Genomic DNA, 20,867 nt, shown 5'->3' with positions numbered 1-20,867 from the left:
GAGATTTGAGATTCTCTTGAGCAATCAAACGCAACTTGAGTGAGTGAAACTATTAAAAAGGCACATTGAGAACAGCTAAAGAGATAAAAAAAAAAATAATTTAAGCATCGAAATGTAGAACATTCATAGATGAAGCCGTCGTTAGAACCCGATCCAGTTGGAATGCCACTGTGGGTCCCTTGCTATTTAAGTCAAAGCACCGAAGAAAACGTGTTTGCGGAGTCAGCTGATCGGCTCCCCCACGTTCAATGAAGAATTTTCAAACTCCACCCTACAATTAATCCGCTCCATCAAAATCCCTCTCTCTCTTTGCATGAGGCCATAAAAGGAACGCTCCACCACGTAACGGGATCGCGAAGTAGACGTTTCTCTCCGCCACCACCTTTCTGCCGCCACCCGCCATGGCCCGAGAATCGCCACCAGCACCAACGGCCACCGGAGCGGTGCGCTTCCTCCTCCTCTTCCTAATCGCCACCGCCACCTCTGCAGCAGCTCACATCGGGGTGAACTATGGCACCCTCGGGGACAACCTTCCGCCTCCTGCCCAGGTAGCCCAATTCCTCCGGACGCGCACCACCATCGACCGCGTGAAGCTCTTCGGTTCCGACCCCGCCATCATCCGCGCATTCGCCGGCACCGGCATCGCGGTCACCATCTCCGTCGCCAACGATCAGATCATCCCCCTCACTAACCCCAGCTACGCCGCCCAGTGGGTCGCCGAACACGTCTCACCCTTCGTTCCCGCCACCAACATCAACCGCATCTCCGTCGGCAACGAGATCCTGGCCAGCAACGACAAGGTCCTAATCGCCAACCTCGTTCCCGCCATGCGCTCCCTCCACGCCGCGCTCTCATCAGTCCGGCTCGGTCAGATCCAGGTCTCGAGCCCCCACTCCCTGGGCATCCTCTCCGTGTCGGAGCCTCCCTCCGCCGGCCGGTTCCGACGGGGCTACGACAGGGCCGTCTTCGCCCCGATGCTCGAGTTCCTCCGCTCCACCCGTTCGCCGTTCACGGTGAATCCCTACCCATACTTCGGCTACAACCCGACGACGCTGAACTACGCGCTGTTCAGGCGGAATGCCGGAATCAGGGATGCGTTCACAGGGCACGTCTACAGGAACATGTTCGACGGGCAGCTGGACGCGGTCTACTCGGCGATGAAGAGGTTGGGGTACGGGGACGTGGAGATAGTGGTGGGGGAGACGGGGTGGCCGACGCAGGCGGAGCCGGGTCAGGCTGGGGTGAGCGTCAGAGCAGCGCAAACATACAACCGAAACCTCATTCACCACGTGACCTCCGGCGTCGGCACGCCGTTGATGCCCGGCCGGCGGTTCGAGACTTTCTTATTCGCGCTCTTCAACGAGAACCTGAAGCCTGGACCCACCGCCGAGCGCAACTTCGGCCTCTTCCGGCCGGACTTCACCCCTGTTTACGACGCCGGAATCATGGTTGGCCAGGTTGGCAAAAGACTCCCCTTCAAATCCCGAAACCCTTTCCGTTTACTTTTTCTTTCTTACTATTTGAATACTAAGGAAAACTCTGTTTTGCTCCTTTTGAGAAAAAAGTTTATTCTCACAGAGCGAAAAGCCATCGGAATGAGAAAAATGCAGTTCTCCTTGCTTTGTAGAACATGATCGATCAGAATGTGTCTTGACAGATTTTTCAAGAGCATCAACCATTATTATAAAAAAAGTGGTGCCATCTTTGTTTCTTCTTGTTACTTTACACTTGGACATTTTGTATTTGTTATTGCAGGCTGGAGATCGGACACCTGCGCTGCCGGCGCCTGCCACAGGGAAGAAGTGGTGTGTGCCCGTGCAGAATGCAGATGAGAATTCTCTTCAGGCCAACATCAATTACGTCTGCAGCTCAGGCGTGGATTGCACCCCCATCCAACCAGGGGGTGCCTGTTTCCAGCCGGTGTCCGTCCGGTCCCATGCGACTTATGCCATGAACGCCTACTTCCAGCGATCGGGCCGCCATGACTACAACTGTGACTTTGCCCATACCGGGCTCATCACCAACGCCGACCCCAGTAAGTGCCCGTTTATTTACAGCGCTTGCTGCCGTTTCTCAGCTTGACTCAGACCATAAGCTATTGAAACTTGTAACTCTGAACCTTTTTTCACTTTCTAGTTGGCTAACCCAGCTGGGATTATATTCCATGGAGGAACCGATCGTTCAAGTGGACGTCAGATCTCTCTTTTTTCTTCGAATCTTGATTTTCCTCTGCTTCTTTTTTTTTTTTTTTGAAACAGGTTATGGCAGTTGTGTCTACGCAGCTTAGAAAAGGTTGCAGACTTCAGTAGCGTGATGGAGAGTGGAGAGGAAGATGAAGAACATGTGGAGGTTGTTTGAAGGGGATTAACAAGTGGATGTGTTGCGTTTCTTCCCCTAAAAGTTTATTTATTAGGATAAAAGCTTTTGTAATCTGTTACTGTATTTTATTGTTTGCAGCATTTTTATGGCTGGACTACTGAGGCACTTATTTATAATCGTGGACAGTAGTCACCTTTCTTCCAGGGAAGATCTTGTTAGGATAAATGCATCAAAAGCCAGATGTTTCTTGAGTTGTTTAACTGAAGTTAGTAAAGCTTTCCATCATCGTTGTGGAAGTAATTTTCATGATCAAGAACCTATCCCCAAACAATGAGTTCCAATGAGCACGCTTGGTTTTGTAAGTCAAAAAAATTCAAATCACTGATTTTTAGATCCTTACGAGATCTCATTAGTTAGTATTTAGTAACAAAAGCATGACTTAGTTGATTTGACGATTTTTTGGTGCTTTGAATATAATGCTCCTGGTCTGTTACATGAAATACAATAAAAATTATGTAGCACCAGTTTCTTGGATGTCCACGTGGAAGATGCTCAAATAGATTAATAGATTTAGTACATTAAAAATACATGATCACAAACGAATCATATTAATCTTAACTCTTACCTAACTCTCCTTAGGGTACAGGAGGGACAGAGTGAGAGGGGGGCCTGCCTAGGCCATGGCCCGGCCCCAATGAATTGAAAAAAAAAAATTGCTGAAAATTTTTAGTTGCGTTATGTATTAATTTGGCATCACCTGGATCCAAAGGTTGAACTGTTTGGCCTGCCTCCGAAAAAAATCTTGGCCCCGCTCCTGAGTACAGGGACTGCTTTCGGTGCTTTGATGTGTCACTCTTATCAAGTTTCAATTGGTGTGTTGGTAGTCTCCTTTTTGCGGCACAAAAAAAAATTGACACCTCAATATTATTCAAAACAGAGACGGACTGCCTATTAGCCCCACTTGTGCCAACGTACATATCCAAAGAAACCGGCCTGCACGGGAGCGGACTTTTCTCAAGCAAACATTTCTTCATTTTAGTTTTAAACAGCAAGAATCAAGGCAACTGCCCTTCCTTCGCTACAAGTGCAATAAATCAAAGAAGCTTCCTGAGACAGAGCTGTTCTCGCCTTACATCTTCCTGCTAAAGGTTGTCTAGCTACAAGGCGCTTTTGTTAAAGACATGAAATCATTATGCCTTCTGTGGTCGACAAATTTTCTTGGCACGGTCAGTACTCCTTGGCGTATGGTCCTTTAATTTTTAGTTTATTAGAGACAAAGGCGCATCAATGACTAAGCAATTCTTCATCAAATTGGACTTTGATTTAATTCTTAAAAACTAATCTCGATTTTCATTTGGCCTTGTTAGAGAGAGCATTAGCACCTTGAAACCTGCAGTTTGAGAGGCAATAACATAATGAACAAGACCAAGGTTACTAGCCCCACCGGTTCAACAAGAAAATTTACATTTAGCAATCAAATGAAGATATACATATATATGTGTGTGTGCATAGTGTAGGGTTCGTTTCTTCAAATTTATTTGGCCTCTGCTTTCAAATACATCTGAATCCAAATTAAGTGTCAGAATTTTCAATGTGGTTTTGTAAAGTTTATAATTGAATTTTGTTCTAAATAAAAGCTAGACTCCATGTAACATTTACAAGTTATCTATGTAGTTAAAAGCGTTTGGGGGCAAACCATACGAAAAGCTCAAGCAGGCAATCAGTTAGGGCCTTGAAGTACTCAAAATAAAAAAAAAAGAGAAAAATTTGGTTTCTAGAATTCCTTTTCCTCAAATAATACAAATGAAATATAAAATAAACAAATAACTTATTTTTTAACGTGAAAGTGGATATTATATATATATATATATATATATATATATATATATAGAGAGAGAGAGAGAGAGAGTCAACGAGCCTCATTCGCCTTGAGCAGTGGGGAAGTGCAGCAGATGAAGATCGATCTCTACCGTCAGTGTTGGGGGGAAAATGAGCTGGATGGACGGCCAGGATCGGCTGGGAAGTCTGCTAGGACGCACGACCTGCGAGTCTTGGAGCTTCTTCCAGCCTTTTGCCTTGCGTTGCCACGACAGAGTGCCGTTTGAGGTTCAAACTTCCCACTGACGGCGACCGTCACTAGCCGTTAATATTCTCCTTCGATGCCGAGGCCTCGAGCCAAACGGCTCCTAACGGTGCCGTTAAGCGATAGACGTTTTTCTCTCTCGTTCATAAAACCCGCAACGGCCCTCTCTTTCTCTTTCCCTCTCTCTCTTTCCCTCTCTCTTAGGGTTTCCCATCTCTCCCGCCAATTTTCCTTCCCGCACAAGATCCCAACTCCGGCAGTTCTCTTTCTGTTTCTACGGTTGAGGTTTTATGTGAGGGTCTGTGGCTTTTTGCTTGTTCTTGTGGGGGTGGGATTCTGGGTTTTGGGATGGGAGAGATCTGAATCGACTGTCCCTTTTGGCGTTCGAGATCGGTTCTCCGGCAAGCAGCTTGACGGTCTTCTGTTGCTTCGCAAGCCGACCGTTTCTATGGCGTCTGGAGTGATGGTGGATGCCCCTGGAGGGGCGATCCCGGCGCTGGAGAAGGAACTCGAGTGCGTGGAGAACAAACAGCCTGTGGCGCTCTCAGCGTCTTCTGATTCTGAACTTTGTCCGAGCCCCGTGACAGCATCTCCGTCTCATCGGTATTGAATTTCGCTTCATTGCTTTGGTTTGGGCATTTGCGGGGTGGCGTTTTTGCTGAATATGATGGTGATCATTTACATTTTTCTGTTTAATTTTATGGCTTGGTGGACGCATAATGGCAAGAGGTTTTTGATGTAAGCTAGTTGCTATCTGCGTGAGGGTTTATGATCATATTTTGGCCTGAAAATTATGTTCCCGACCTTGATTGTTGTCGTACGAGTGTTCTTAGGTGGGAGCTTGCTAGATGATATTGCTTCTTGTTGTAGCTGGTTTGGGTTTATGTGGTATTTAAATATTCCTGGTACGCGGCCAGATACCCTGTTTGCTTGCTGTTAGATAATCGTGATTAATGCGTGAATGATTATCTAAATATTACGAATGTTCGTAAGACTTTTGGTAAGTATTGAAACGTTCTGGCAAATTTATTTTCATTTTCTGACAGCATGATGACACTCCGATTTTAGGAGGCAATGAATATGTCCACTCGGCATCTGTAGGTTATCAATAGGGTATGATATATGAATTAGCGCGTAATTTATTCTCGTTTTAGTTTTCTCTGCTATTCTGAGTTTCTTGTTGGTTAATTGATTATTCCCCCCTCCGACCCATCTTGTATTTCCGTTTCTGTTTACGGGTTTTTTTTTTTTTTTTGCATTTTGGAAGGAACCTGGGTTTTGCAAAATATGAGCGTCGTGTTGCTTCTTGTGGTCTGGTAGTTTAACCAATATTTCTTCTTATTGTAATGGTTTAGGAATTTTATCAGATGTCTAAAATGAAGTTGTTGTATGTTACCGTTTCTGTTTTATTGTTGTTGGGATGGTCATAGTCATCATATAATTCACCCCAGTGACTGTTAGATAGTTGATAAGGCGAATAGGTTTCAAATTTTTCTAGTGTGATCATTTCCCCTTATCCAATGTGACAAAGAAGTCCGGTCTTTTTAAATTCTGGGAAGACTTCAACTTTCTTGTCTTCAATGAGCAGCTGAAAATTTCTGGATGGGAGAAGAAAATTTCATGAACCCTTAAAAAGTTTAACGAGCTTGGTTTCTCTATATGATTTCTAAACGTCTGATGTTCAATGCTTTTTGAAAAATTACACATGATGTCATTTAATTTTGGATTAAAACCCTTTTGTGTTAAAGCTATAAGCATTTATTGACCTCACATTTGTTTAGGTGTCAAATTCTGTTTCTTGTAGTTCGGTATCTTCACTGCTTCGTATCTGATTTCCTTATTTTTTCTTCTAGCTTCTTTGTAATGCCTCATTTCATGGTGAACCATTATCTTTTCAATTGTTTTTCTTCCTTTTACTTGTGGTTGCAATATATTAGCTATTTTATGTAGTTCTATTGTTCAATTGATGATCATTAAATTTTCATTTAGGAGGAGTGGACCAATACGGAGGGCAAAGGGTGGTTGGACACCACAAGAGGTAGGAAAATATTACTGTTGCTTGTTAATTATTCCTATAAAAGGTCAAAAATCTTAGGCAATAGTGTTGCATTTTTGTGTAAGTTATAGTGTCTTCCCACCATAAAAATCCATGGCTTAAATTTTTGTAATTTTTTCTCCATCTTTCATCTAACTCTTGTCCTGTAAAGTTGCTAAACTGTCAACTAGAAAAAAAATGTCACTGGCTTAAGGCTCAAGCAGAAGGTCTGCTTGAATAAGAATAATTGTGTTTTACCTCTTTTAATGTGGTATGCAGATGTTCCATTTATTGCATTCTTGGCCCTTCTTTGGTTTCAAGCAGGATTATGAATGTTATCATTCATATGGTGTCTATTTACTTACCTTTTGTGGAATTCGACAGGACGAGACACTACGCCATGCCGTAAGAGCTTTCAAAGGGAAAAATTGGAAAAAAATAGGTTTCTTATCTCTTCCTTGATCACAGTTATGCCTTAAATTTTTACTTCTTACTTGTCAATGTTGTTGCTGATGTTCCTCGCTTTATACATTGCGATCATTACCTCATATGTCAAATGTAACCAATATCCTTTTTAATATGATTATTTTCTAGTTTTTGTTATGTGCACTTTATTTAATTAAAATTTGCCTTCTTTTTCCCCTTTCATGCGTGTTTCTGGGTCCTTATGAGCACATATTTCAGAAATATGCAAATGCTTCTGTAGTCTGTACATGTTTCAATCTTCCTATCTGCATCTCAAAAGTCTCCTCATTTGTAGGTTTAGTGAATTCGATGCTCAATTTTTTGCCTTTTCCCCTTCCTAAAATTCCGTATCATCCTTAAGACATAGGGTCAAGACCTCAACAACCTTCATAGCGATTTGTTCTTCAACCTTAAGCTTTGTCCTACCTTGAACATGAGGGATTTTCAACTTATGTAGGACATTTGCATATGACTTGAGCTGGAGTTTTGTTTAGGAGTAAAGCAAGTCTGTGAACACAAGACGAAGTATGAAGAGTGTTCTTATGGCATAAGAAACTAAGTTCCTGTCTCTATAGTTTATCGTGATCTGTGACAGGTTAACCTTGGCATTATTTTTTTTTTCTTAAATGCAGCTGAGTTTTTCACAGATAGGACGGAGGTGCAATGTCTTCATCGATGGCAGAAGGTTCTTAACCCTGAGTTAGTGAAGGGGCCATGGACTAAGGAGGTTGTTCTCTGTCTTTCTGTGTTCAGACACATCTGAAATTTGAATATAACAAGTATGTAACCTGGGGTTTTTTACTGCACAGGAGGATGATATAATAGTCAAACTGGTGGCAAAATTTGGGCCAGCAAAGTGGTCCGTCATAGCCAAATCGTTGCCAGGTCGCATAGGAAAGCAATGTCGGGAGAGGTATAAATAGTTATGCAATCATGTTTAGTTATCATGGTAGATCTTTCTTTTTCCATTTGGAAGTTTGAATTGTGATTTTTGCTTAACTATTTAGGCTTTCCTTTTCTCTTTCCAACTCATGGATGACATGAATGGGCAATTTGAGTACAAATTAAGCTACTATAGTTTTGATGCTTCAATGAGTCTCGAGCAGATAGAATTAAAATTAGTGAACGTAATGGGAACATGAAATATTCAACTTGACAACAAGAAGGCCTTTCCACATTAGTTTTATGGGGAAGCTAGTGACTTTAGTTTGACAAAGATGAGCAGCGATATTGTTCTCAAGAAAATATCTAGGAGATCTTTTTCTTCATAGGAATTCATTTTTCTTGGAAAAATCTGAGGAAAAAATTGGAAATTTTGGAAAAAGAAAAGGAAAACATAAAAAGTTTGTTAAATGGTTGCTAATTGAAAGACATGGAAATTGATAATATAAACGTCTTTTCATCCTAATCAAGTCAATCTTTAAACCTTTTTGTCATTTTCTATTTAAGAAGTTTCATGGTATTTATGTACTCATTTGAAATCGAGATACCCTTTTTAGGCAAAAATATAGGGAAATAACCTGTAGTATCTTGTGCTAACATAATATGTCGTGTTAATTGGGTAATTATTGCATCAAGTTTGAGGAAATGAGGACTCACGAAAAAGTTTTCCAAAATATCCAACATTTATCTGAATTTTAACCTAACAATGGGGCAAGAGTTGGGTTGTATATCATTGACACCCAAATGTTTGACATAACAATATTATCAAATTGCTATTGTTGGCATGTTGCTTTGTGCAACAACTGTGCCTAATGTCTTTTGGCACAAGATAGATGATCTTACGTTCCAACCTTCTCAGAGACATTTTCATTCTGCATGCAGAATCCCATTGTATTCAGGCTGTATGCCAGATATGACATTTTCTTCTTTGGATCGGGTACCTAACCGAATGGCTTGCTATAGCCTATAGCTTTCTTACCCAGTTCCAATTTGGCTGGGATTCAAAAAACTTACATTTTATGCATGTATTTTTTCTTTTAACTAAAAGTCTAAACTCAGTTATTATGATCCTGCCCCTGCCGATTTAGTAGGACATATGAATGCAAGATTAAAGTAGCCTACCTGATCCACATGTGGATGAGGGTTCCAACTAGTCTATTAGCTGGCCTCACTACTGTCAAATTCAAGTTACTCAACTAGGCTATCCACTAAGTGTGAGAATGCTATAAGGGCCATTCTATCCTAGTATGTCCAGTTGCCTCTTGATCACAGGCTGATTTAGGCCAATGTTGTAAAAAGCATATCATGAGCCGTATTGGTCTGGCTTTAAGATACGTTGTATCGTAAAATATCATAACGTATCGTAACTATTTCGTATTTTAAAAAAAAAATTAATCAGAAAAAATAGAGAAAATTCTGAAAAAAATAATAAAAAACCAGTTAAAGTTAATGTATCGTAACGTATCGTAATTATATCGTACGATATGGTGCTTGTATTGTAATTGTACGATACAGGTGGTGTAGCGTATCGCATTTTTGAAACGCGATGATACGTATCATACAATACGGGGCCGTATCATACGATACATACAACACTGATTTACACCATTTATCCTTTCAGTTAGCCAAGGCTAAGCCTGGCCTTCTGAATTGAGGCTAATTGTTGCCAGTGTTCAAAACAAATAGGAAGTTTATCATCTTGCCTTGGTGTTTCATGAGTGTGTGTGTGTATTTATTTATATATACAGTTTAGCAAGTTTATGCATGTTATGCTTGTGAGTTGATTATTATGCTTCTCTTTGTGCAATCTTTCTGTCTCGTGCAATCTTCATGTATTTTGTACTTAATCTTTTTTTGTATTATATATTTAGTCATCATGATTTGTATGTTGACCCAGTGCCCCATTTATTTTAGGTGGCATAACCATTTGAACCCCCTAATAAAGAAGGATGCATGGACGAAAGAAGAGGAGCTAGCACTTATTCGTGCCCACAAAATACATGGAAATAAGTGGGCTGAAATAGCAAAGGTTCTTCCTGGAAGGTACCCTAAGGCTTGTGTCATTAAGTTATGGAAATGAAGTGCATAATTAGTTATGGTGCACTGCCACTTATGCTTCATAGTTAAGCAATTTGTTTGTTGGTTACAGCAGGAAATTATCTAGGTTGAACTAATCGTTGTCATAATTGTCTAACTTTGGAAATCTTGGAGTTCACTTGGGTTTAGAATTTCCAGTATCATAATTTTTTTTCCCTTAACATGATGATGTTCAAATCACCATGAAAGTGGCCACATTCATGGTGCATCACTCAGATAGAAAGCAATGGTCATCTCTGGATATAAAATTGTTATTTTCTTTGTCTTCAAGTGTTCCTTTAAGATGTCTAACCAAAGCAATTGATTTTGAAGCTTATTATTATTTGTTGTTGTGCTTAAAGCCTTAAACTGTTCACCCTGTTCTAGAACCAAGTTAATCCTAGTACCCTTCTTTGCTGTTCACCCTGTTTTAGATCCAAGTTAATCCTAGGACCTTTCTTTGGCTTACTAAGATCCTTCGAATGCTACTTTTTGCTGGATGATAAGTGTAATAATGTAAGGATATGGAAGAAGAACCAGTCAAGAAGGGAGAAAGAAAAGAATATGGATTCACAGTTATCATGGTCGAAATCATGTTTGCACTTTACTAGCACTTGCATGCTGTTACAGACTATCAACTTTAATAATGACAAAGAGGCCTTTTAGGACCCCCTTGTAGATGGGCTACATCTCTTTCCAGCTTTTGTTCTATGCATGCAGGCATTACTCATTATGGTCATAAATGTAAATTTCACTTTTCAAAGAGCAATTAGTTCCTCTGTTTATCTTTCAAATATGTGTTTTCAGTACTGTCCTTTCTTCTAGGATTTTTTCATTCCGCATCAATTTAACATTACTAATATTAAGAATAAAGTGTGTATAGAAAATTAACCTTTCTGTAGGTACACAACATTATCCGTAAATGCACTACCTCTTCCTCGTTTTCAGAAAGGGAAATTTACACATTCACACACACAAACACATGGATGTACATAAACAACCAGTGTTTCTGTGCATGGAGCTTTGCCTGCACTGCTTAATTTTGTTTTCTGATCTTCTAAGTTTTTTTCCAGAAACCTAATGACGCAGGTGGATGCATAAAGTTGAAAATGCGGGGATACAAAAAATCATAAAATTGACCAAGAAGGCCAAGACTCTTCATTTTATAACCCTTAGAAATTCTGTTCTACACCTCAGAGTTTCATGATTCAGCTTTTTGAATCTTATAGTTTTAAACATTCTGCATTTGTTCGTATGGTTAAATTTGTGAAAGCAACCTAAAATAGAACGAAAAAGCTGGGTAGCCCTTGGATGGCAGATAATGTAGATGACACCATGTGTATATATATATATATATATATATATATAGAGAGAGAGAGAGAGAGAGAGAGAGAGAGAGAGAGAGATTACATAAGTATTCATTGTTGTGCCACCTAAGGAGCTGTCTAGCAATTTTTAGGTTCTTTTGGCAATTCTGGTTGCATAGATGGACTCAAATATATAGGAGCAAAAAATTATCATTTTTCGACATTCTTTTATCAAATTTTATGACTTGATAAAGCTCATGCTGATTTTTGGACATTTACAAGATCCAATCCACAACTTTGACTTATTTTTCTGAAGTTGCCTGTTTGGAAATGTTGAACCTATTTATGCATCTGAATTTGTAAAGAGCAACATGTTGAGTGCTGTCTGGCTTGAAGGGCAGACAGCAAATAAAATGGACAGCACAATCAAAGCCATATGTGTGTGTGTATCCTTGTGTGAGTGTGTGTTGTACAAGAAGGTTTAAAGAAGCATATTTCTTCGATTTTATGTGTGTTAGTTATTCTGGTCGTGACCTATTCTGTTTACTTGCTTATCCAGGACCGATAACTCAATCAAGAATCACTGGAACAGTTCCTTGAAGAAAAAGGTTGATGCTTACCTAGCTGGGTTATCTTTGTCACCATCGACTTTAGGAGTACATGCTGAATCCATAGAAGTTGCAGAACTGGCTGGAGAGGAATTGAACTTGACACTCCCAGATGCTGTTTTTGGTGCAATTAAAAATGGACCAAATGATGCTGAACGACTAGTCAGTGAAGTGTCAAGCACAAGACAATCATCAGGTCTCACATCAAGTACCAATAATGAATTGGAAAATGTTGCAAGGGCAGCTGGTGAATTTTTTGACATAAAGCCAATATCGTCTGTCATGGTAGATGATGGCTTGCGAACCATAGCATTGCTGGCTTTGGAAGAATTACATGGAGAACATGCATCATCTCCTTGTTTAACCATGAACAACTTTTCCAATGGTACACCTACATTAGCTGATGAGAATTTACAGGCAATTTCAAATAGGGCTTCTTGTGTGGATCAGGCAGTAGCTACCAGTGTCGAAGCCATGGATCAGCCTGCAAACATAATTGGACCAGGGGATGAACATGAGTACAAGTTGGGGGATTCTACTTCTACAGTTTCTATTGAGAAGTTAGAACAATCTGCAGTGCAACTTCTTGGCAGGGAAACCTTTCCAGACGCTATAGGTCAAAGACAATTTTCTGGCTTTCCTGAGTCAGGGCTTCAGAAATCTAAATTTGGTCTCTGTTATAGGAAATCAAGTTCAAGAAATAAGTCAGGGAAGCTTCTCAAGAGTGGTGAGATTATTCAAGCTAAACGAGACTCTGAATTAGCAAATCATGGCAGCATTTGGTCCTCTAGGTTTCCATGTGCAGAAAAGATCCATCAGTCCAACATAGTAACTAGATCAAGCAAGCATGTTGTGCTTCCATCCTCTACTCAGGAATGCCTAGGAAATGGAGAAATCAGGCCAGCAGAAAATAGTGTGACAAATAGAGTCGGTAGAATTTCAAAATCAGCTGAGACTCCAATGCGTGATCCATCAGATTTACGAAATGAGGAAGCATATACAGCCTGCAGAATTCCTGAATCATCATCTATTGTTGAGATTCCATCCTTTAATTTGTCATGTAGAAAAAGTGGTGACATCAGGCAAACCAACAATCCTCTCAAGCCTGGACACGATGCTGAATCATGTACCTCTTCTTGCTTCAAGATGCTGCAGCCAGCTTGTTATGGACAGCCTACAAATTACAGTCCCTTCACTTCTCATGATGACCAGGTTTATAGCCACCCTGTGGTTGCCCCACACATGCATGGGTTTTCTGCTTCCGTTTGTAAAGATGTTGGTCTTGTACAACGAAGCCCAGAATTTATACTGAAAGAGGCAGCTAAAACCTTCACAAAAACCCCTTCTATTTTAAGAAAAAGACAAAGGGAACCAAATTTCTCTGTGGAATTAAAATGGGATAACATTGCATCGGGCAGCAAAAGCCCTCAGGAGATACTTTTGACTGCTAATCAAAGGAAACAAAACAGAGATGTTGCTAGTGTAGCAACACCAATAAATGAAACTAAGAACCCTACAAAGAGAAGAAATGTGGATGATAAAGACGACTTTTGTAGTAGAGGTGCTTTTGTTGTTTCTCCACCATATTTATCACAAAGAAAGCGGAGAGCGATTGCCAAGTCGGTAGAGGAAAGGTTGATTTCAGGTGAAGGAACTTTTGATAGGAATGCCAGATTTATTAACCTTATGAGCAATGCAAGCACATGCGGGACTAGCTGGAGTGCGAACCTAGAAGATGTACGTAAAGAGATCAAATGACCTTCTGTCACTTTCTTAAGGTACATATCATTCACTATGTTTCTACATAATTTTGAAAAAGCTTCTTTTGTTAGGAAATATTCTTTTACCCACTGAATTTTATGTGTACATATTGTTTTTATTAGTTCATGTGCTTTCTTTTACTATCCCACTCAATGGCAGGCATGCTTTGTTTAGAGAATCTCAAATAATCACTTTGTTCTGAATTTGCAGAATTGTAACTGTGCTGTCTGAACTGCATTCTTAACTCCAGGTCTAGTCTCTTGCCTGCTCTCCTGTGAGGGAGAAAAGGTTTAAAATCCTTGCACTTGACTGCTTGAGCCAACTATCTAATAAGTAATCACGTGAGTAAAAATCACAAGAGCCCCATTAGTTTCTAGCAAGTTTGTAACACCTCAAAATTTAGTCTCATATTGAAGATTGTAAAGGATCTTCAAGGGTTTATAAATGAGGTTATTAAATAGATAGTTGTCCTGCTTCCTAGCCTTTTTGGAGTTGGAGATGAAACTGCTAGGGGGTGGGTTGGGATCCACCGAACTAGGAGCTCGAGCCTAGAAGTGGGTTGAGTTGTTACAGAGTCGGTTCAACACTAGGACCTAGGGTCCCACACGCGCTGACACTTGTGCCTTAAGGGCGGTGGGTTGTAACACCAAAAAAATTTAGTCCGAAGATTGTGAGGGATCTTCAAGGGCTTATAAAAGGAGTTATTAAATAGATGGTTGTCCTGGTTCCTAGCTTTTTTAGGGTTGGAGCAAAAACTGCTAGGGGGCAGGTTGGGATCTGCCGAACCAGGGCCTGAGCCTAAAAGTCGATCGGGTTGTTACAAAGTTTGTGAACAATGAGCAAGGACCTAACACAAAGCTGTGCGAGTGATTTGTATCACATAAGACAGAAAACGACAGTGAGTGGGTCTAGGAGAGGACAACCTCTTGTTGCTGCCCCTCTTTCTATCTTTTAGGGATGGAGGTCTTATGGTAGGTAGCAGCAAGCACAAGCACTTGACTGAATGGGACCAGTTCTTCTAGTCTAGAGCCAATGATCAATTTACAATGAAAAAGGACATTGTGAACAGTTGGAGTGAGAACTTGCTTGCTCTCAATTGATTGCATCATGGTTCAGGGTGGCATGCCATCAACTAGGGTGCTATTGACCACTAACCATTAGCTCACTACCCACTTGATCTCCCTGTTTCAAATGTGTTATTCTAACCATCTCCTTTGCTCCACTGGAAGCCTGGTCCCTTCTATCTTATTTGCTGCCTTACTCAGCTCGCGTCAGGGCCGCTTTAGAGAAGTTTCTTGATCGACCGCCAACATAGTCTTTGGTGGTATGTGAGTCTTCTATCTGTCCTTGAGGTTTTGTTCTTGTGATCAAATTGGTTTTGTGTCTATGCATATCATAGTCACCATCGGGTTGATCATTACCATTGAAGTTGGGGCACTTGAAAAGGAGGCTAGCTTGTTGGGATGCCGTTTGGCACTCGTTATTGGAACTGTTCACACTCAGTGAATGGTAAAGCAGATTTTGGTTGATTTCTATCGGGCTTATGGGGGTGGTGGGTGCTGACTTGAATTGCGGGTGATGGAATAAAGTGGTCAGGCACTCAGCATGGCTACAAATTGTGGACCGAGCAGCAGTGCTTGATCAACGTAAACAAGGATATATTGCCCTTCTATGGTGGTATTTAGGGCCATGTTTGATTGCAGAGAAGAATTTAACATGGTAAATTTACCATGGAAAAGAATTCTGGAAAAAAATAGGGGATGAAATTTTACCCTCTTCCAATTTGAGGCCCTGTTTGATTGCAGGGAAGTTTTTTGTAGGGTAAAATTAACTGTTTGGTGCACATGGTAAAAAATATGAGACTTTTTTCCTGACCGTTACAAGTTTTTTTTTGTTCTCCTCCAATTTCACATGGGTAGAAATTGGAAGATGATGTAAAACCATTTGATTGATTAAACAACAATCAAAATTGGAAGATGATGTAAAACCATTTGATTGATTAAACAACAATCCAATTTCACGTGGGACATAAAAGTGAATGAGCAAGACAAAAAAATGGAGGAGCATGAGTGTGCCAAAGCTTCCAAGACTTACATCTACTATCAGGACACAATTGCATCCACAACCTGCCCTGCTCATTGTAATCATATATACAACATACAATCATATATCTATAGTAACAGGAAAACATATGCAGCAAAGCAGCAAAACAGCGAACTAACAGGTAAAAAATGAAATATCTGACATCAGAAAACAGAAAATACACTAGACAGAAAACAGGAACATCTGCTCTATATATAGATGCAGTTTGGGAAATTAAAACATAATTCATGTAAAAGAAAACTCAGTCAGCAAGAAATCAGCACTCAAGAAATATCAGCACTAAGGAATACGGAAATATCAGGTCGACTGATTTTAATTCAGATGCAGCAGAGATAACTCCGTGTAATGTGCACTAAAGATCCACAACAGCAATGAGAAATCAGTCCCACATTCGATAGGACATGTAGTCAGCAGCAATAAAAAACAACAAACATACAAAAAGTCCACACCAAGATTAACAATCAACTTAATTCATGGCTGGAGAGGGTAAGTTCAGCAGTTTAACATTGTTAGACTCTGCCCACCAAATGTGATGAAATCCACTTCTGACAAATCAGATCTGAAATCAAATAAGCTGATCTCTCCCACAAATGAGAGATGGCAGGTTTGCAGCATTCAACTAGTAAACCTCCATTAAAATCACTTAAGACGACCTCCACAACAGCTACTGGCCATCAAAGATTACATAAACGGCCTCCAACACTGCAAATAGTCTCTGAAGCAAACTAATGTTCTTCAAAGAGTTGCTAAACTATTTCTTATCAATGGCCGACAACCAAAACCTCAAGCCAACCAAAACCTCAAGAATGGAAGGCCAAAATCAATAAGAAGATCATTGCATAACAAGTTTCTGACATACCAACAGAGCAAGTTTGGATGAACAACCTCCAGGGAAGTCGATTGGGCCAACCACAAACGTCTCTCCTCTTGGGACCTCAAGAACCGCAGGGGAGAAGGAGCAAGCGATTTTCCAAGTTCGCTTAAATGCCTGAACCAAGATGTTCACGGCGGATCAAGACAGTGAGAAAAATTAAATAGAGAACGACAATTCAGGGAAGGGAATACGACAAGAAAAGACACGAATGTGTGGCGGCTACGGCAGATTAACGGTGACGGAACCAGCGCTATTTCTCCACAAATTTGAACACCTTACCAATCGTAAGCCGTATTGGTCTGGTCTTAAGATACGCTGTATCGTAACGTATTGTAATTGTATCGTATTTTAAAAAAAAATAATCAGAAAAAATAGAATTTTTTTTGAAAAAATCATAAAAAATCAGTAAAAATTAATGTATCATAACTGTATCATTACGTATCGTACCTGTATCATTACATATCGTATGATATGGTGCCTGTATCGTAACTATGCGATACAGGTGGTGTATCGTATCACATTTTTGAAACGCAACGATACATATGTATCGTACGATACGTACAACATTGGTATGATGTAAAACATTGCAGATGTGTATGGTTTTTATTTATTTTATTTTTTTCATTATTATTTTCCTGATTGACTTATGCTTGTTATTATGTTTTACAAGTGCACCCTTTTTATGTGACATTCTTTTCATAATTTTTCTATTTTCATATGCTACAGTATTTTTACCTTGCCAATTTATAGTCAAGACATGTCACTACAACCTGAACTGTATGTAGCTAATTCTTTTATGGAGATGGTAACCCTCATCTATGGGATTCTTGACCATGAAGTAGGTACGTGCAAGTAAAACTGAAGTATCTTGCACTAATTTTCATTTGTAATTACCATTTTGTACAGTCAACACATGTTGAGATAAGTGTAGATCCTGGATACCTGGAAAGACCAAATGTCTTCTGTCTTGGGTGTCTCAAAAGGGCTTTAATTCCTTGTCGACAGATAGAAACCAAGAGATATGACACATTCTATGTTTCATGGACACTTCAAAAAATGCAAAGTTTTGGTGTTCAACCGTGTCCAACACCAACACTCCTTGACACTTCTTGTAGACTGATACACGTGCATGACACCTCAACTTTTTTTGTAAAACCCTAAAAAACATTGAAAACTTTTTGACACTTCATTCGACATCTGGCCTTTGACACTCCATACAAAGTCTCCAGCATTAGCCACCAGCCGGTTTCCAACAGCACATCGCTGCCCGCCGGTCGTCGGAAAATCAAGTATCCTGTAAAACTAAAAAAAAAATTAATACTTATCTGATCAATGAGTTGCTTGCACCTCTTTTCTTCTTCTTCTAGTCTTCCCCAACATCCTTCACCTCTGCTTTTTCCAGTCTTCCATCATCCCGTCTTTTTCTTGTGCTCTTTCTTTCCCTCTACACAATGCCCCTCTCTCCCTTTCCCTCTCTCTATCTCTCACAGAACCTTATGGTTTTGGTCTTAAAAGTTAAAAACTTAAAAACTGGCATTGACTTTACAGATGGGCTTTTTTAACTTGTATTTTTTTTATTATTGATTATTCTATTTTTCCATCCACCATATTAAATTTTAAAAGCAAAAAACAGTATTAAAGTCCAAGGCTGTGGTCTGTGGACCACCTCTGCACTTAAAAATATATGCACTTTAGATGTTTCTGAGCAATTTTGCTTGCAGAGTTTACTTTTTTTTCTATAAAGTTATATATATATATATATATATATATGTGTGTGTGTGTGTGTGTGTGTGTGTGTCAAAGTGTCAATTTTTTTGGGGCTTGCCGTGTCAGACACCCGTACCCATGTCCAACGCCAACACTTTGACACACACACAAAGTGTATTCGTGTCCATGCAACGTAGGACACATTGAAGTATTAAAATTAAGGTGCTTAGATTGTAAATTGCGGTGCTTTTTTTTTTTTTTTTGCCATGCTACTAAACCTGATCTTTCTTGAGAAGATATTTGTTTGTGAATTTCATCATGATATAAAGATGTGGATTGATGATTTAAGCAGACTCATTAATAGAGTTCTAAACGTCTAGGTTTGTCGATTCTAGGTGCCCAAAGGTTTCTTTGTAGTTCTAGATGTTTTTCCATTGCAGAAAATAGAGAAATACATCAACGGAAGCAAGAAACATTTCTTGATCTGGATGAGTGGCGAAAATTCCTTTTGCGGGCACTAAAAGTAATTGGCCTTCCTATTCTTGTTACTTGTCTTGTCTTCCATTTTACTTTTTTGGGAGAATAAAGTCAATCGTCTCTATTATTGTGAGTTTTTTTTTCGAAAAAAATGCGATAAATTAAATGGCCATTTAAAACTAAAAAAAACGTTTTTTTGGAAAAAAACGTAATGAAAAACATGTTTTTTTAACTTTTTTTTCACTTTTTTTTTATTTTTTCAGTTTTTTTAATGCCAAACAGTTTTTTTTTTCATTTTCTATTTTTTATTTGTTGTAAATCTACTTATCTTTTGATGTTTATGTTGTTAGTTTCTCACTTATTTTATTTTTTCCTCATTTTTAGTTTTTTAAATTTTTAAAAATTTACTGTACTTTTCTCATTTTTTTAAGCTCGCTGTATTATACCCAGGAAAAACTTCGCCATTTAAAACTCCAAGGCGTTATTTGTGACTATTATTATCTAGGACCATATGAAGATTGAAGAGGCACCTTCTGAAGTAATTAATATAGTTGACAAACTCTAAGTACCTTTAATTTGCATCCATTCACCTGCTTTCTAGTGCTTGTAGATATTGGGTTCATTCTTCGTTGGTCTCATGGCCATCAAATCCCATGGTGTAGATTCATAAAGAGGATGATGACAAGGAGTAGCTACGGCTTTTTGTTTCTCTATTGTCCTAATTAAAGTTTTGCATTGCCTAAACTAGTTTTCCATAGTTCTCTTATTTCCTGCTTGTGCATTTCTGTGAAATTAATATTGAGTGTTCCTTCTTACAAGCTTTATGTCTCAGTTGACATATTTAATTTTGATGAAAATTGTAGCCGCATATATTCTCTTTTCAAAAAATTAAAAGTTATGCAGTTGTTGATATTAATCGTGTTGGATTTTATTGAATAATAGGATCAGCATTATTAATTTATGATGGTGATGATTCAGGAAATTTTTTCTGTTTTTTTTTTTCACATTCTTCTGTTCTTTTTCTTTCTCTATCTTTTTCATTTTTGTGCTGAAGTGGTTCCTGTCAATGAAGAAAACTAAAACAGTATTGGCAAATCTGCCTAGCCTTGGTTGGTGTAGTATTCCAATGCCACAATGGTACTGGCTGTCGTAGCATTATAGACTCTTGCATCTGAATCAACCGTATTATCCATTTTATGTCTCAGACCTGACTCAACCTTATTATCCATTTATGGTTTTAGTGAGCTTGTGGTCAATGAAAAAGAGCAAAGTCTGCACACATTGGATACATCTTTGTTGACCACTAGTTTTTTACTATGTTTATATCTTTGGCGACTCTCTAAGTCTCTAGCCAATTGACTGTAGTAACCATGGATAGAAGACTATTTTTGCGCCTACCTGTATACCATCTTCTCTGATGTTCTACATTTGATGTTTCCTACCAATATTTTTTTGTAGCCTAACCTCCGATAGTAACATAGCTGAGGATCATTCTTTTTTCTTTTGAAAGTTTGTTTTTTATGGTTGCTTAATGTGTAGTTAGTCAAGGTCCCATTTTTCTCTTGGATTGTATTATAGCATATTCCTTTGTAAAAGAATTTGCTATTGACTTAAAGATGTACAATTTACAAATGGTGGAGTATTTCTTTTGCCCCATCGTAAATTTGACCCTTTCTTGTCTTTCTGCAGGGACTAACAAAAACCAAGTGTAAGTAGAAATATTTGATGTTGTAAATTGAGGATAACTTCGATGGGGAGGTACAGATTTGAGAAGTTAATAATGGTGCTTCCTGACATATGCGGAAAGCAATTGGCTGCTTTACGACATTGTATTCTAAAATCGATTGCCATTTATGTTGTACTGAAATCATAGCCAAAGTTTCAATAAAAGCGGTCTGAGGGCTTTCTCTTCATGTCCTCCATGTTCAGGAATCAGGCGTGAATTAGTGGATTTCTTCATTGAAGTGTCTAAATATTTGTGGACTTCCTGTTCACTGGCGCATACTCCAAATGACCAAGTTGTTTAACAAAAGATATAAAGCGGCAGTGCTTTTTCGCTAGCTTAAGGAGCTGAAAAATCTTGTTCCCCATCTCAAACATGACTTACCGT

The 20,867-nt window shown here is 39.3% G+C and overlaps 2 protein-coding genes across 2 annotated transcripts; both read left to right on the top strand.

Annotated features, from left to right (window-relative positions):
• The first annotated feature begins 322 nt into the window (after positions 1 to 322).
• On the top strand, positions 323 to 2,603 carry LOC116255410 (glucan endo-1,3-beta-glucosidase). Its single transcript, XM_031631211.2, has 3 exons — positions 323 to 1,457; positions 1,756 to 2,035; positions 2,259 to 2,603. The coding sequence occupies exons 1-3, from the start codon at positions 402 to 404 to the stop codon at positions 2,285 to 2,287; spliced, it is 1,365 nt and encodes a 454-aa protein (XP_031487071.1). The 5' UTR covers positions 323 to 401; the 3' UTR covers positions 2,288 to 2,603.
• A 1,982-nt stretch (positions 2,604 to 4,585) lies between these two features.
• On the top strand, positions 4,586 to 20,670 carry LOC116256221 (uncharacterized). The gene is made up of 8 exons (XM_031632514.2): positions 4,586 to 5,005; positions 6,392 to 6,440; positions 6,822 to 6,879; positions 7,535 to 7,629; positions 7,712 to 7,815; positions 9,759 to 9,887; positions 11,787 to 13,613; positions 20,447 to 20,670. Exons 1-7 carry the CDS (start codon positions 4,851 to 4,853, stop codon positions 13,591 to 13,593), a joined length of 2,397 nt encoding a protein of 798 aa, XP_031488374.1. The 5' UTR covers positions 4,586 to 4,850; the 3' UTR covers positions 13,594 to 13,613; positions 20,447 to 20,670.
• The last annotated feature ends 197 nt before the right edge of the window (positions 20,671 to 20,867 follow it).

This window comes from Nymphaea colorata, chromosome 6 (genome assembly GCF_008831285.2).
Source record: "Nymphaea colorata isolate Beijing-Zhang1983 chromosome 6, ASM883128v2, whole genome shotgun sequence".
Classification (NCBI taxonomy): Eukaryota; Viridiplantae; Streptophyta; class Magnoliopsida; order Nymphaeales; family Nymphaeaceae; genus Nymphaea; species Nymphaea colorata.
The sequence above is the reverse complement of the archived record's forward strand: the minus strand, read 5'-3'. Positions and strand labels throughout refer to the sequence as shown.

What these genes read in the sequence shown, in the direction of transcription:
- LOC116256221 (XM_031632514.2), top strand. Translation starts at nt 4,851, where the DNA reads ATGGCGTCTGGAGTGATGGTGGATGCCCCTGGAGGGGCGATCCCGGCG. An exon ending in GAAAAATTGGAAAAAAATAG is followed by an intron (nt 6,880 to 7,534) that starts GTTTCTTATCTC and finishes TCTTAAATGCAG; the next exon opens with CTGAGTTTTTCACAGATAGG. An exon ending in AGGGGCCATGGACTAAGGAG is followed by an intron (nt 7,630 to 7,711) that starts GTTGTTCTCTGT and finishes TTTACTGCACAG; the next exon opens with GAGGATGATATAATAGTCAA.
- LOC116255410 (XM_031631211.2), top strand. Translation starts at nt 402, where the DNA reads ATGGCCCGAGAATCGCCACCAGCACCAACGGCCACCGGAGCGGTGCGC. An exon ending in CCGGAATCATGGTTGGCCAG is followed by an intron (nt 1,458 to 1,755) that starts GTTGGCAAAAGA and finishes TTGTTATTGCAG; the next exon opens with GCTGGAGATCGGACACCTGC. An exon ending in CATCACCAACGCCGACCCCA is followed by an intron (nt 2,036 to 2,258) that starts GTAAGTGCCCGT and finishes TTTTTGAAACAG; the next exon opens with GTTATGGCAGTTGTGTCTAC.